The sequence below is a fragment of the Hesperophylax consimilis genome, chromosome 6 (genome assembly GCF_061612785.1).
Source record: "Hesperophylax consimilis isolate HC1 chromosome 6, BYU_Hcon_1.0, whole genome shotgun sequence".
NCBI lineage: Eukaryota > Metazoa > Arthropoda > Insecta > Trichoptera > Limnephilidae > Hesperophylax > Hesperophylax consimilis.
Window position 1 is genome coordinate 31,606,920 of NC_142841.1, and position 16,888 is coordinate 31,623,807.

General features: G+C 33.7%; 1 protein-coding gene across 1 annotated transcript in view; it reads right to left on the minus strand.

Annotated features, from left to right (window-relative positions):
- The window catches only part of LOC149423200 (A disintegrin and metalloproteinase with thrombospondin motifs 1-like), a 67,013-nt gene that overhangs the window by 9,798 nt on the left and 40,327 nt on the right, over positions 1-16,888 (minus strand). The window contains exons 12-13 of the mRNA XM_089632561.1: positions 15,122-15,311; positions 14,161-14,311 (exon numbers count right to left, since the gene is read on the minus strand). Coding sequence (XP_089488687.1) covers positions 14,161-14,311; positions 15,122-15,311 — 341 coding nt within the window. The remainder of the gene's footprint in view (positions 1-14,160; positions 14,312-15,121; positions 15,312-16,888) is intronic.

Sequence of the window (16,888 nt, forward strand, 5' to 3'; positions counted from 1 at the left end):
TCCGTTCTGTCTGTCCTAAAATCAATCCTAGTAAATGTAAATAAATTTAATACTTTTGGCCGCGAAAATCTAAAAATCGTATCAAACCAATATTAATTTAATAAATATGTTTTTTTATCCAACTAATATTAATTTATCAATGTTAGGTAGGTACATTGGAAGGTTCCATGCTAACTCAATACAGTGACTATTCAACACACCTTTAAAAAGTGATATAAAGTCATTAAAAACGATGAAAAAAAATTAACCTAACCTAACCTACTTAACCCAGTTAATAAAGTTTTTGTTTCATCACTTTCCATGACTTTATATAACTTTTTTAAGATGTGATGAGTTATCATTTTGATGATTTATCCGGTCATCACATTGGAAGCATCCCATATGAATTTATCAATATATCTACTTTATGCACCGTCCTCTTGAAAAACAGTGTTTTCATTTTTAAAATATATCATATTCAGTGATAATTAAATAAACAGTTAATACAGTTGCAAAATAAATCGTATCCTACACGAGCTGATAATTAAATAATTTTATTAATAAAATTCAATAATTAACGATGTTTTGTGGCTAAAAGTTAAATTTGGGATGAAATTGCGACAGGAATGAGAAAACTTAGAAAGGTATGGAAATAATTAAGGATTTCTGAAAATCAATTTGGGAAAGTTTTATTAAGCTTACCAAAGATGTTTTTTGAGATTACCGGGCTTTGTTACGTGACTAAAATTCTTATTTCTTTCTGCTATCAGTGTCGGCCTTACAACAACTGACAGGAAACGAAGATATAATAAATCGAAATTTCTTTAAATAAATAATATCTTTGACACTAGTTGCACTTCGAAGACTCAATGTAAGATATCATTATTTACCTCTATTGTCTGTAAGATTTGTGTGACATATTGGTTCTTTTAATATTGATTTTACTATTGATTTGTGTGACATATTACACCTTTTACTATTGATCACCATTGATTTTATTATTGATATGTGTGACATATTGCACCTTTTACTATTGATTTGTGTGACGTATTGGTTATTTTACCATTGATTCGTGTGACATATTGCATCTTTTACTATTGGTTTATCTGACATATTGCGTCTTTTATTATACTATTATTTAAATTTAAGGTATTTTATTTATTTTTTTAAAGTATTTAATTCATACTTATGCTAATAATTATTCGAAAATGACGATATAAATTATTATTTCCCACCGGCAGATACCTTGCTTAATTAGTTGCGCTTGTGAATTAACAGATGTACGTTCAATTCATCCCCTTTCCGACCTCAATCAATACAAGTCTGCTAATAGAGCATGCCACATTTACAGACATACATTCCATATTCAATTCTCTAATATGGGAACCACACGGAAAAAAAAGCTTTTTTTATCATGATACTGTTAAAATTTTGACTGCATGACCATTTCCCAATAAAATATTAGTCATTCAGAATATATCTGAACAAGTTTTTAAGGCAGGTGGCCCTTTCCGGATAAATATAATGGACAAGATGCGAAAATATTATCATGTTCCGACTTCATCATATAATATTCGTACTTTACTGAATAATTTGTAAAATCATTTGTATAGGCCTCTTGACCCGTTTTTAACAGGAAAACAAATAAAATGGCCAGATTTTTAATAAATTAACCATATTTCATGATTGATGATTGTAAGATTTCTCCGTGCACATTATTACGTGTATTATGCATAAATACTTACAAATTATGGTGACGAGAATATTATGATAAAAATAAAATAGAGATTTTGTTTAAAACCACGATTTTTTATTAAATTACTGACCGACCGGTTTCGTTTCGCTCAAACATCATCAGGGTGCAAATTAATACTAAACTACAAATACAAAGTGTGTGCTAATATATGTAAATATAAAAAAATATGTAGAGGGAGACAACAAGATAAAAATATCACAAAATAGTGAGTAAAATAAATTTATATCAATACAAAGGAAATGGGGAAAAAACCAACAGACCATTAAGTATACTAACTAATTTGTATAATTTTTTTTTTGTAGTATTTTACATTTATATTTTTTATTGAGTAATTAATACTGTCATTATAATTCTACTCAAAGGAAACGATAGGAAAATCTTCATTTTATCTAAAAATAATTCTTGTGTTCAAAATGTAAACCAATTCGTAATAAAGATTAATCGAAAATAGTGATGAGAAAAATGAAGAGTCAAAGCGTTAATCAATGGCTTAGGCTAAGAGAACCGTTTTAAAAACATGTTTCCGCCTCAAAATGTTCTTCGATGAGGGTGACATTGATTCTATGGCTCCGCCCAAGGGCGAGTTTAGGATGTTCTCATAAAAATATAGTAACATTACTTTTATGTAGCGAAACTCAGCGATATTACACCATGAGTACCTAAATATGGGTTCTTTATAAAACACACATTATAATTTAATGTTCCTAAACGACCTTGAATACGCCCTCCCCAACACACGCTCGTCAGTTGTTACGGCTTATGATCCACCCTTCAGGAGCCACTCTCATAATGTTTCATGTTTTACGTGACAATATATAATTTTTCTAAAATTCTATTTCACTTTTACGACTTTCACATTTATAACGCATCATAAAATCTTCTTAATGAACGAATTCCACATAGTTATTCTTTCCACTTGAATTACCTTTAAAGCCAACGAGATTTATTTATTCATTTCCCAGTAATGTGTAATAAATTAAACATGAAGCGACGTACTCTCGCGAGGAGAGATTGGTAAAAAATACATTAGATTTATCCCCAGCTTCGCAGTAATAGGATTAAATCAGAAACAAAATCGACCACAAGGAAAGAATAGAACTCCTTTAACTGTTTGTATTCTTCTGTCGTATAACGTGGGATGGCTGAGCCATACGGATTTAATCTCAAGAACTAAAGTCCAAGGAGAATAGATTCATAACTACGCGAGTATATCAGCACTGGAATAAGATTTGGGCTTGAATTGTTAAAGTGAACAAATTGCAGATTCGTTAATAGTAACAATGCGGTGTACTTGACCTATTCTGTGACAGGCCATTATAATATTCCTAATACGTTTTTTGGAGTGTTTAAAGAGTGGTTTGAGTGTTAGAAGAAGTTGGGGACTCCCGAGGAATACTTGACACATAAACGTAATATCTCACTGAAATGAGTTACGAATTAAAGTGGATGTAATTTAATTTTCACTGTCGTATAAATGAATAGTGGAAGACGTCGGAAACGCCCGGAAAAGACGTGCTTCGATATTGCTGGGTCCACTAGTGTTAATTATTTTAATTTATTTATTTGCCAAGGAGTATAAAAGCTAATACAGGGTTTTCCAATAAGAGGTGTTATTTTGAATAGCCCGCTATTTCGGTAGATGTTACTTTTGAAGCTGTCATTTTTTGACATTTGACAAGTAAAAACTACGCCATTAATAAAAAATGGAACGATACACGCTTCAACAACGCATTGAAATTATTAAAATCCACTTGAGTGATTCAAATGCAAATCATCTTGAGTGATGAGGCCCATTTCCACCTCGGTGGTTTCGTCAATAAGCAAAATTGTCGCATCTGGGGCTCGGAAAAACCAAGAGTTATTGTTGAAAAGCCTCTCTATTCTCAACGTGTGACTGTTTGGTGGGGTTTACGGTCCGGCGGAGTCATTGGACCTTACTTTTTCGAAAATGAGGCTGGAGCTACAGTTACGGTGAATGGATTGCGCTATCGAGAGATGATTAATGATTTTTTTATGGCCGAAATCTGGACAACGTTTACTTTCAACAAGACGGCGCTACGTGCCACACAAGCAATGAAACCATTGATCTTTTACGATTGAATATCAAAATAACACCTCTTATTAGAAAACCCTCTACATTGCAAAATCGATAAAGAAAAATGCAAAAATAATTGAAATTATACATATATAAGGTTACATGGAGGACAAAAGGATACACGTAGGTAGGTAGGTACACATAGTTAAAATGGTTAAATAATATTTCGTGCATAAATTCGATATCAAATAATTTAATTAACGCCATCTATGAACACGTAGATTATAACAAGCGTGGCGTTTAACTTTAAGATTGAGAGAAAGTATTCATTTAATAATATCAGATTAACCATTTTCGGCGCAATTAAGACAATACGGAAAGAAGCGTACGTTTTCTACCCTGTTTACTTTATTTCAATGGCTTACAGTTTTAAGAAAAACAAAGGTTATTTAGGATATAAAGTACCTTTCTTCTCTCTGGCTGCCGATAGGGGCTTTGAATCAACCAAATGAGAATAAATTCTGTTGGGGGGTTCGAATTTTAAGTAAATCGTATTCTGAAGCAAAATAAAAATACGTTGCTTTACACCAACGAATTGCTGTTTTCTTGTTCTTATCTGGCATTACTGGAAAATGTCTACTACGTTTTTCCACGATTTAAGTTCGCTGAGAAATAAGCCTAAGCTCTAACGGAAATGTATTTTGTTATAGGCAACCTTGGACTCGGAATGACGGTCTCAGATTTTTTTCTCCAATGAGAATAATGCGACGAGGAATAATACCTATCGTCGTTATTTTTTTTATTTATTATCTAAATAAAAGTTTTTTTTTTGATGTTTCAAAGTACGTTTCCACAGCATTTTTTAATGTATTCTTTAATTTACTTCGTATTATCGAGAACAGAAAAATCTTTTCTGTTGTAATTACTTAAGTTCCTTCTAAGTCATTGACATTATAGTGATAAATAAAAATACAGTGTGTGGCAAGCCTACGCACGACGGAAGTGAAACTTTTAGTATTCTTCTCTCTCTTTTCATTTCTAAGTATTAATAAGTTTTTGTACACACTGTTTGTGTGTACATGTCCATTATTTATTATCAATATTATAATTACTGGCGTGGCGTCGTTGGATAGAGAGAGAGGAAAAGAGAGAAGAGAGAGAGAGAACGTTCGTCAGTGGCTCCCTCACCTCAGTAAGCGACTACGGTGAGAGAGCGACAGTGAACGGTCCCGTACCCCCACCACCAAATGATCACGGTTTTTCGTGACGGTCATGAGTCGGTTTTATTCCGGTCCTCGAAAATGCATGACGCGCGTAAAGAAGTTTCACTTCAAAAATAGAAATAAAACACTAATTCGTGAATCATTCCCACATCTTTAGGTTTAATATGCTTCAATTTTAGTTTTACAACGAAAACAAAGAAAAAAAAGGGATTTTAAGAACCACGAACACACTTCATGAGGTTCTATTTCTAGTTTTATAAATTTTACCAATTCCTACTAGCAAATATTTAGAACCGTTTCATGTCAAAGAAATATTAATAGACTATTATGGTTCATTTACATTTATCTTGCAAACTCTCGATCCAGCAGTGATGTTGTGGCAATGAGTGCACTCTGTGGGATGCGCAATCAATTCAAATCCGATGGCTTAGACCGTAAACACGTACATGGTAACATTATACCAACGTATTTACATGTGAGTCGGTATCAGTGCTAAAGAGGATGAAATAATCGATTCACATTTAAACTAACTGCAATCCCCAGGCTTTATACAGAGTTTTTCAAATTCAGATCTAGACGGTAATTATGTTCCACTTATTTATTTATTGTTTAGGAACATTTACAGACTATTAACAAAAAAAATCATTAGATAAGCGCTGCAAGAAACGTATATGTCAACAGTCAACTTAAAAATGTTCACATCGTTCACAGTTTAAGTGTCATTATACACTATGTATTAACAAAATACAGTGTGTGGCAAGCCTACGCACGACGGAAGTGAAACTTTTAGTATTCTTCTCTCTCTCTTTTCATTTCATTCTCTCTTTTTATAACAATATAACAAATCGAATAAACCACAATCAATTACGTATTTCACTCGTATTACACTCACCGCGCAGTACACGAAGCAAGCAGCTGATGCCTGGCGTGGCGTCGTTGGCTAGAGAGAGAGGAAAAGAGAGAAGAGAGAGAGAGAACGTTCGTCAGTGGCTCCCTCACCTCAGTAAGCGACCACGGTGAGAGAGCGACAGTGAACGGTGAGCGGTGGTGTGGGTCCCGTATCCCCACCACCAAATGATCACTGTTTTTCGTGACGGTCATAAGTCGGTTTTACTCCGGTCCTCGAAAATGCATGACGCGCGTAGAGAAGTTTCACTTCAAAAAACATAAACAGCAAAACGTGAGCAAAGGTAAAAAAAGCGATATCAAAAACAAACAATTTAGAACAAATATTGTGCAAAATTACATTAAGAAGCACCAACGTTCTCGTTTAAGGTCCACCCCTTAGAGGTGGGTGGGTTGGCTTTTAGAAATTTCGTAAAAAACTTAACATCCTCCTGTTTTGAAGTGTGCAAAATTTCATCAATCTGGGAAAAAAAAGTAGATTTGTTTAAAAGTCAAACCCTCAAATCTTCTATAAACTTATATGTATACTTCTTTATGTAGATATTACGTAAAAGAATACATTGTTGCGCATTTTGAAAAATTTTTCAAAATATCATCGGACCCAGATTGAAACTGTTTTATTTAGGTCCTGCTGACAAAAATCTTGATTAAATTAACCTGTATTTTTCGTTTTCTCAAATATTAAGAATTTTTTCCTTATGGTCTTACCAGCGGGTTTTTTCCCAAACTTTTAGTTGTAACTAAAATGCGTGCTAATACGATCGACTTGCGTAATCTTAATATTAAAAAGCAAGCTATATATTTCCAGCAAAATGAAAAAAACGATGATATATTTATTACCTCCATGTAAAAACAATGCCTCCATTTTTGTAGATCTAAATATATTATGGATTACTTGAAACACTAACATTTATAAATTCTAATATTTGATTTAACTTTATTCACAACACGTTGCTCATAAAATACTCGTCTGTAGTTTTTTTTTAATTATTAATATAACATCGAACAAGAAACTGGCTATGGCTAGTTAATTTTTTTGTTAAATCAGAAAAGGCTGCAACATTTTGAGTTCTTAAGATGGTTTAATCCCTAAATAACTAAAGTAGATATAACGTCAAGTAGACTAATAGTAGTTATAATGTAAGTTTATATATATTTTTTTTTCCTCTTACTTATAAAAGCAGCGTAAATATTACGCGGCGCGTAAGGTCAGAACAGTAAAGACTTGACTTATTACCAAAGCATTTGTTTGAAAAGTGGTCTCAAACCAGGCTCAATGCCGGCTTTACAACGCCAACGTTGAACGGGCGTCTAAGAATCTAATTATTATGACGGTTAATTTTCAAATAAGGGTTTTCCAATAAGAGGTGTTATTTTTATATTCAATCATAAAAGATCAATGGTTTCGTTGCTTGTGTGGCACGTAGCGTCGTTTTGTTGAAAGTAAACGTTGTCCAAATTAATACCATCCAATTCCGTCCATAAAAAATCATTAATCGACTCTCGATAGCGATCCATTCGCCATAACTGTTGCTCCAGCCTCATTTTCAAAAAAGTAAGGTCCAATGACTCCGCCGGACCATAAACAGCACCAAAAAGTCACACGTTGAAGATAAAAAGGCTTTTCAATAATAACTCTTGGGTTTTCTGAGCCCCAGATGCGACAATTTTGCTTGTTGACGAAGCCACCGAGGTGGAAATGGGCCTCATCACTCAAGATGATTTGCATTTGATTCACTCAAGTTGTTGAAGCGTGTATCGTTTCATTTTTATCAATGGCGTAGTTTCTACTTGTCAAATGTTAAAAAATGACAGCTTCAAAAGAAACATCTACTGAAATAACGGGATATTCAAAATAACACCTCTTATTGGAAAACCCTGTATATTTGTTATTTAAGAACCGATATCCTCACAGGGCAGAGCCGGTCCTGTGCAGGCGCAATTGGAGCAGTCGGCTTCGGGCCAAAGAACCAAGACGCTGATAATAGCATGACAACTAACACAACCCCATTGAGGTTAACTGGCGCCGTTTGGCTCAGGGATAGCCTGCCGCATGCACAAAGTTTTTTTTAAGAATAACACACCTTTTAATAATTTGGAAGGCAGGTTTGGCTACCGCCGCCCCGGGAAACATTTATTCGATAACCAACATCTCTGCCATAGGCCACCCCAAGCGGTTCTCTACGTTTTGTGACTTAGCAGGGGTGCCCTGGTTCATCGGGTGAAGTGTGTTCAGGGTGCATCTACGCACCAGCTACTTGGCGTGCCGGATCGGGAGAACTTAGTTTGGGGAGACCCTTTGACCTATCCAACTGATTTATCTTGACCCATCGCCTTGCGCTGCTGCAGGAAGGATAGATCATACGTCCGTCAATCCTGAACACACTGATCCCTAGATTCCTACCCATCCCTCGTACCGTTGTGCTGCCCAGAACTTCCTCTCCTTCCTTTCCTTAAAAAAACCCACAACACAGCATCCCCAAAGGTGACATAGGCCCTGGAGGGAAAATATTTTTAGTAGGGCATCCTGTGTGGGGTAAGTTAATTTTTTTTTTATAATAGTTATAAATAAATGTGGAAGAAAATAATGTTTTTTAAGCCATAGAAAGTCACAATCAAATCGAATACCACCATGAATTAAAGGTTTACAATTAGAAATAAAATAACAGTTTATCACCTGCTAAATAACTGATTGGATTTGATCGCCCGGGTGAATAGGTAATATATTATTAGATCCCGCGGGAGCCTAAAAACAACTTAAATTTGCCAAAGTACGGTTTTACCTGCAATGATTTATTTTCAATCGACTCTATTTTCAGAAGTCACATGGTGATGGTATTTTATACACAACCAAGTTTTATATTTTATAGTACAGAAAAGTCGTCTATGGCTTTGCAGTCAAAGCTTTTATTTTAAGGTATTGGTAAAAAGTTGTAGTATTTTTAGGATAATTAACTCTATGCACGCGGCCGTATCAACTGTTGTTACGGCAAAAAGTCCATACTCACACGCGGCCGTATCAACAGTTGATACGGAAACTTTGAATGCCGATATTCCAGCGGTCTTTTGACATAAATTTATTTCCCGCTCGCTTGAACATTTGTAGAACTATCACGATGCTGACATCTACAAGAATTTCTCGAAAATAAATTTGTGTTTCATTTAAAAACATCGATAATCAAGTGAGCCTCTTCGCGCCTTCGAGTGCCATAGTTTACAATTTTGTCAACGGATGGCGTTAGTTCAATTTTGTTATTATTTTGTGACATAAAATTTACGTGTCCAGTTTTAGAAAAAGTTTTCATAACAAAAAATGATAAGTGCTCATGGTGTTCCACTTGTGTCTATCAACGCAGTGGCCTAATTACACACACGCCGAGCGAATGGCGGGACCACATTCAAAAGATACGGTACGTCTTTGTATGAAATTTTATGTTTTTGTTTTTATAAACATCCAAGAGTGTTGACACACGAGGATTTGTTATCATATTGTGGAGAATAATCTGTTCTGTCTATATAGTCCAATAAATCATGCCAGAATGCTATAATTTGACATTTAATTGCGTGCATAGGTATTTGAAAATATGTACCGCGTACGGGTATAGATAAAACGGAGCAAATTAACGCGTTCAAAAGGTTAAGAAAAAACGGGACGCGCAAGTGAACAACGCAATTATTTACGGCTTCCAACATTATTTATGTAAAGAAACTGATTTTTAAACTCGGGTCAAGTCGATCAGTAACTATATAGAATTGCATATTTTATTTTTTGAATTGATAAATCCCCGAATATTAAATGAATGACTTTAAATTAAAAGAAAAATCATAAAATTTTATTGACCTGCGATAACATTTTCAGTAGGCGCGGTTAATCTTAAATTTACTTCAAACTATATTTTTTAGATGTTAATTTATTAGTATTTCTTATAGTGGCAAGTGTTGTGGCAATTGTTTCCAGTTCTTATAACTTTTTCCAGTGACTTCCGTTAAAACAAACAGAAGCAAATTTTCTGAAACTCAAAATCACTGAATTCCAAAATTTCTTAATTCCACCCATATTTACTAAAAAATGCCCAACACAAGAAAACAACTTGGTACACAAATTAATTTAAATACAACAAGTTAACATTTGGGCTAAAAAAACGGTTTATTATTCTTGAATAACGGTAGAGTATTATTGTGACAGCACATAGGTATAGAAAAAGTATAGTTAAAAGCTTCTATTCCTGTCGTAAACCATTTGCAAATATATATTTTTAATAACATATTTAAAAGCATAAAATAATAAAAACAGAAATTTAGGGTTCACCGCGCCACATTCGCAGGTCAATAACGTTTTTTTGGCGTAGTATAGGGTCATTCATTTAACAAATGGGGATTTTGAAATCCAAAAATATTCACTCCGACCTAATATACTAATTAGTTAAGTAAGTTAAGTAAGTCATAATAACTTTTTTGTTTCAATGATAACAATAATAATTGTGGAATCTCACTCTTTGTCTGCACGAAAATTCACGCTAAAAACGTAAACATCTAAAAACTATGCAAAAACTCCAACGGCATAATAGTCTTCAAACATGATACTTCTGGATGTGACTCTAAAAACATTTTACTAAATAGGTTATCGATTTTCGTATCAGAAATTTTTGACAGTAGTCTGCATTTCTTCAATTTGAATTGAAAATGGGAAGCTTGGGTATATAAGATCATAAGATGAAAGATGCGCCCTAACGGTATCGGGAAAAGCTTTCCATTGCTCCGGAGGAGAATCGAATTTCTCTCAACGCAAACCAAACAAAATCAAATTTGATTAAATCAAAAACCTATGGTATATTTTGAAAGGTGGATGCAAACAATAAACATAAGCGTGAATAAATGTGAAGCGCGGAGACGCTCCGAAAAATGAAAAGACTGGGGGAAACCAGCTGGTTCGCTTTTCATATTATATTTTACTTATATTTTCATGAAATGTTTTTAATTTCTATTAATTTCCTTATATTATGTTAGAAACAAAGGGAAATATATAGCATGAATGCGTGCTTAGTGTATACTTAGAAATTAATGGTTTATGATGATGCAACGACGAAACGCAGCGAAAATATCAATATGATAAAAATAAGAAAGATGGGTTTCTCTGCGTTTCGTCATTGCATCATTAAATGCACTCCTCACTCCCCACTCCCCACTTCCCAATTTCCACTCCCCACTATCCAATCCCCACTCTCTAGAGTATCAAATTGTTTGAAAAAAGTTTAAATACTTCCCCACAGTCCCACATTCCCCGCAAATGGCCAAACTCTGTTTAAATTTAGACTCGCCATCCATAACGTACACTGAGAAAAATGAGCATTGTAAATTTATTAAAAATCTCTTCAAATTATTGGTAATTCGGTGAAAAACGGAATTGCAGGCCTTTTCCTGATAAACTTTTAGTAAACTTCTTATAAATCAGAACACGTGTTCATTCACCTGTATTTGCTGATAATATATAGTGACGAAGTGCAAAAATATTATGATTTTTATGAACACGTGTTGCAACATCGTGATAATAAATATTCGTAATTATTAAACTTATTAATTCATTCGTTAATGGCCTGCAATCCCGTTTCCAACTAATTACCAAAAAAATGTGAGACATTCTTAATAAAATATAAATATAATTATTATCGGTGTACATACGGTGAAGGTACGCATACTTGTTAGATTATGGATATATAATATGTATACTGCGAGAATAAATACTAAAAATCATTTTTTTTCATATTTGGCCACTTGACCATTATTCTACTCAAGTACCTACTGCGGTTTTCCTTCGTTCTTATTTGAAAATATGGAAGTTTTTCTTCTCTTTCTTTCTCGACAAGTAAATTCCATTAATGACATGAAGATTATACGCCGCATTACAGAAATTTAACGTCATAAGCACTATCAAGTGAAGACATTGAATTTCATTTACAACGGATCTCGTATGGAAATTCATTGAGGAATTCTGATATTATCTAATTTTGGCATACGAGAAACATTTTTTTTTTGGTATATTGTAGCGCAGTTTCAAATTTTCAAAAATATTTTAAATTTTTGAAAATTTCACAGTGGAAAATACTCTCGGTATCGCCCTGGTGTAAGACCACTATTCAGAGTAGAAACGTTGCTTGAAATGACTTTAACCGTGTTTAGTGACCAGATCTGAAAATCCAGGCATTCCCCCAGTTTCCTCTTTTCCGTCTCCTCTTTCTCCTTACTAGCTTTAACCTCACAACATACCCCAATTGACGATATCATTGTCTCACTGGCTTCAAACTGTTGTTTAATCAATGTAAAGGCTTTATGTCTTATATTTTTACAGTTAAATTGATAATACAAGAGTCTACAGTTCATGATTGAAATTTCAGTGCTCCTGAAAATTGTCGAGATAACCAATTAATTAATAAAATAAAAATATTGTGTACCTACATTATTTCATTCTTTAACAGTCTTACTAAATTAATTACTTTTTTAATTTTAAATATATTATTATGTATTTTTAATTTTAAATGTATTATTTTCTCTTTAAATGTATTATGTAGAATATATTTTCATATTATTAAATGAAGACCTCAGCACGGGCAAGCCTGGAAATTTAAATTACTGGAAAACTTAAAATGTAAAAAATATTGTACCAAATAAAAAAATAAATAAAAAGATTTCCTAATACGCCGCTGCAGAGATAGTATAGCTATACGGTGAAGAGGGCTATATACTGCTTAGGTTAAAATATTTACTTATAATAATATTTATGCAAGATTTTTTTTAGACTGGCATCACTTTGTTTCTATCCTCAAAAACATGGTCATTTTCGCATTTTGCGTTTCGTGGCTAACTTAACGTTTCTTCAGATGACATTTGCGATGTCATTGAGCCGGTCTGCTTTGAATTGCTTCGAAATTTGGCCAGTTTAATTGTGTGTTCCGTATTTGCTTTGGTAAATCGAAATTTCGATGTTAACTATTCCTCTGGTGCTGCCAATGGGTATTACTGATTTTTTACATTTTCATTGCGCGACCGATCGATATTTGTATAATCAACCAGATTCCGCGATCTCCGTCTTAATACCATAGTAATACGTTCCTTATCCTAGGGGTCGGATGGTTTTAAAATCTATCAACAACTAATACTGCGGTATTACAGCCGGCATAGCCGGCAGTGTTAATGTGGTTACGTGTAACGTTTTCTACTAACCTGTTCAAATCCCTCCGTATTCTTTAAAATGCTCATCTCAATAATTTCACCGCTAACTGTTTTGCATACCAGTTTTTCCTTCTTTGGCTGTGTTATTATTACGCATTAAAATACCACATTACATTTATGTAATAAATTAAGTACCTACATCAATATCGTGAATGTAAAATATACCCCCCCCCCCCCCAGAGCTATATTGTTTTATCGTTAAGCTCTCGGATAAAGAAGCTTATCGTATAAAACCAGCAAGATTATGTTTCTCAATTTTAAGAGTCACGATTCTAGTAGGATTGTTAAAGTCTTTTGAAGACATTAAAATTAATCGTGAAGCCAGCAACAGTATAAGCAGAGTATCGCTTTTAATAAAGTCTTTCTGTTTGAAAAATCTTTATTACGTTTCGAATATTTCTGCTTTATTTATGAAAACATTTTTTTCCTCGAAAAAAATTTCATTTCCTTCTTTGTACTATTAAAATTTAATGACTAAATGGAATCATAATTTAAGAACGGAAGCGTATCTTTGAGTAAATTTAGCTGTTAATTGCTTAAATGTTTGCAATCCAGTCCAAATTCAAGCACAAACTTATTCCACCTTTTTCTATGAAGGTACTTCTATAAAAAATACCATAATTGCGATCAATATTTCTTGTTTTATAACTAAAAGGTTCGAGTATTGTCAGATTCGTCTAGAGAAAAGCACATAGTAATAATCTTTAGGAAAAATAAAAAAAACAACTTGTAGCTTAAAAATATTTTTTTCCTAAATCACGTTTTTTTTATTCTCATCGATATCTTCAAACGACAACTAAATCTTATTTTGTAATCGTCACAGATCAAATTAATCAATTGTTCTGTTTGTTATGCCAATTACAAATATATATTCATGAATCCTGAAATTAAATGAAAAAAATAATTGAAAATATTGTAATGCATTTTTTACGTGCATAACCATTCCAGTTATATTTTAAAATGTTATTTTATTTTATCCGAAGTATCTTTAATAATGTAATTACAAATACACAAAAATTTAAATATGAACTCACCAGTAGCGTAATGTCAGTGTGAAGGGGCCCCTTGGTCTGCAGCGTCAGGCCCCCGGGCGGCCGCCCCGCCCTGAGGGCCGCGCCGCCCAGCACCGCCGCTGGGCCCTCTTGGCGATCATCCGCCCACACATGACTTGTCAAGTCTTCTATTCTGCATTATTAAATAAAATAATTGTTATTCTTTCAAATCTTCATCGTCTCCACCTCCTTCTCTTCCCACTCCCTTCAGTCTGATAACAAGGTATAATAATTGGGGACGTCATATGTCGTTTATTTAAAAAAACATGTTTTTGTAAATTGCCCTAGCTTTAGGGCTGACTATGAAATTAGCTTGGATTATAATATTATTGAAATGTGTTTTAACTATAAAGTTTCTATCGAGTTTTGAAAGGGGATTATTTCGTATGTAAAACGTAATGAAAAACTGATAATGATCCGATGTGGATTAGATAGGTACTACGGGCAACTCCGTTATCATTAGTTGAAAAGATAATAACAGAAGTGACTAGAACAAGAAGCAAATTAAAATTATTTCAAATCATTTATTATAAAATAAGACAAGAACAAGGAAGCCAAAAAAGAACAAAAATATATTGATTCGGACAGTGGAAAACTGATAAAAGCAACATTTCTTCTAAAAATATAAAACTTTATGCCGATCGCAACCATGTGAAGCAGCTACTTTTAATATGACGTAGATATATCCCATTGCTTCAGTGATAAGTTTGCTTGATTAACCCAACCCAGTGTATACCCTCTAACACTGATTTTATAAATACAGGTTTATGTTTTAAGCCTATATTATTTAGATATACAACTATATCAAACACGATATCAACATTTAGATTAACTTAAAACCACCAACAGAGAGAGAAATCTAGCCGCCATGTTATTGTTATCAATCAAAAATCTCAAACATTATTTAATATCTTTCTCATTCAGAAGAAAACTCGGCTCATACCTTTGCTGGGCGACCACCATGTCGTTGGGATCCCTGACGACCATCCTGTACACCTTCTTGGAGCGGTCCTTTAGAGCCAGGTGCAGCAAGGAGTAGGCCAGGATCTGATTATCGTCTGATGAGGATTGAAGGGTCACGCTGACACTAATATCGCGGGAGTGACGAGGAAGAACGAGTAAACGAGTTAAATCTGAAAACGAATTAAGAAAACCTATTAAAATAAACGGAAAAGGTCAATATTTGTTTAATTTATATTAAAGAAACAAACCATAAATTGGTTACAGTGATGAAACAATTAACAGAAAATATTAAATATTTCATCTGATATGTTTCCTTATAATATGTTTATTAAATTTAGTAATTACCGGATGACGTGTGTAGTGTATAGGTGTAGTGTAGTGTATGAATGTGTGAGTGTGAGTATATGTATGCGCATTGAACAATTTATATCATTGAAATTTTCTGCTTTTAAATATGGGCAGTGCATTCGAAAATTTTTCGATCTTAGAGTTTACACAGAATTAGATGCTGCTTTTTTGTTTTGTAATTAGCGTGTGAAGATTTTGATACAGGATCTTGTAAATGGATGAACTCGAATCTTCTGCATCCGAAAGATTAGTATAATTTTGATCTTCTGACACCATTCAACGGCGATTAGTTTGGTTGAGTACTTCGATTACACTAAATAATTATAGATAATAGGATATGCCTTCTTCTAAAAACACTTGACACAAAGTTAATAATATTTATAAAATGCAAATAAATATTTATTTGTTTAGTCATGTTCTCAATAAAACGGTTATGCACCAATATTGTTCGAGGACCCAACAAGTATTGGGATAGCCGTATTTTGAAGGGCTATTCCACACAGATAAAGCATGGATTAAGCCTATGGCTTATGACAGGCGAATGCGATAACACAATTTGTAAGGTTAATTCACAGTCGGCTTACCGGGTGGCGAACGAAATCTGCATCTCGAGAATCATCTGTCAGCACTGGAACGGTGATCGTTATACGGTAGCACTCGTTATGTTGAATTGGATTGCGATAAAATACGTTTAAGAGATTATTCCGATAAATAACCGGCGAGAGTACACACATTGGTTTTGACAAGACGAACGTTTCGATGTGATTGTACGGCTCACGGCACTCCGTGATTATAGTTGACGTGTGAATTCAAACTGTACAGTTCAAATTCTGACCATACCATTCGTCAACACACGGCCTGTCAAAAGCAAATCGGCGTGACGGAACAAATATATTGGTGAGAAGATTACAAATTTGAGGTAGATGTAAGCATAAAAAGAAAATAGGGGCAGTTTTAGGATTTTGTTACATACGTCAACAGATAGTTGCTAAACTATATGTAAGTGAGATTGAAAATGTCGATGGTCAATGCAGAATCGTTAAGAAGTTGCTCTATTGATTGGCGCGATATAAATAACATTATACGGGTATTATACAGTGAAGATACAATGCCGATCTGAAGTTTTCTGAGATAGTTTAATATATAGACTGAGAGACTGAGTTTTTCTTACCGGATTGTTCACATATAAGAGAGAATATCTTTTGTAAAACCCAAAGAGCTGAATGTTGAGTATTCAAGTATCGCTTGTTATCTTTTGATGAGAAATATTCTTCGATAGATTTATTATTACACGAAGAAAATTTAAACTATAAAATATTGCTAATATATTAAAAATCAGGTCTAATTATTCGTGTTTCTCTAAAACACGGATATGTTATAAGAATGTCGGAACACGTGT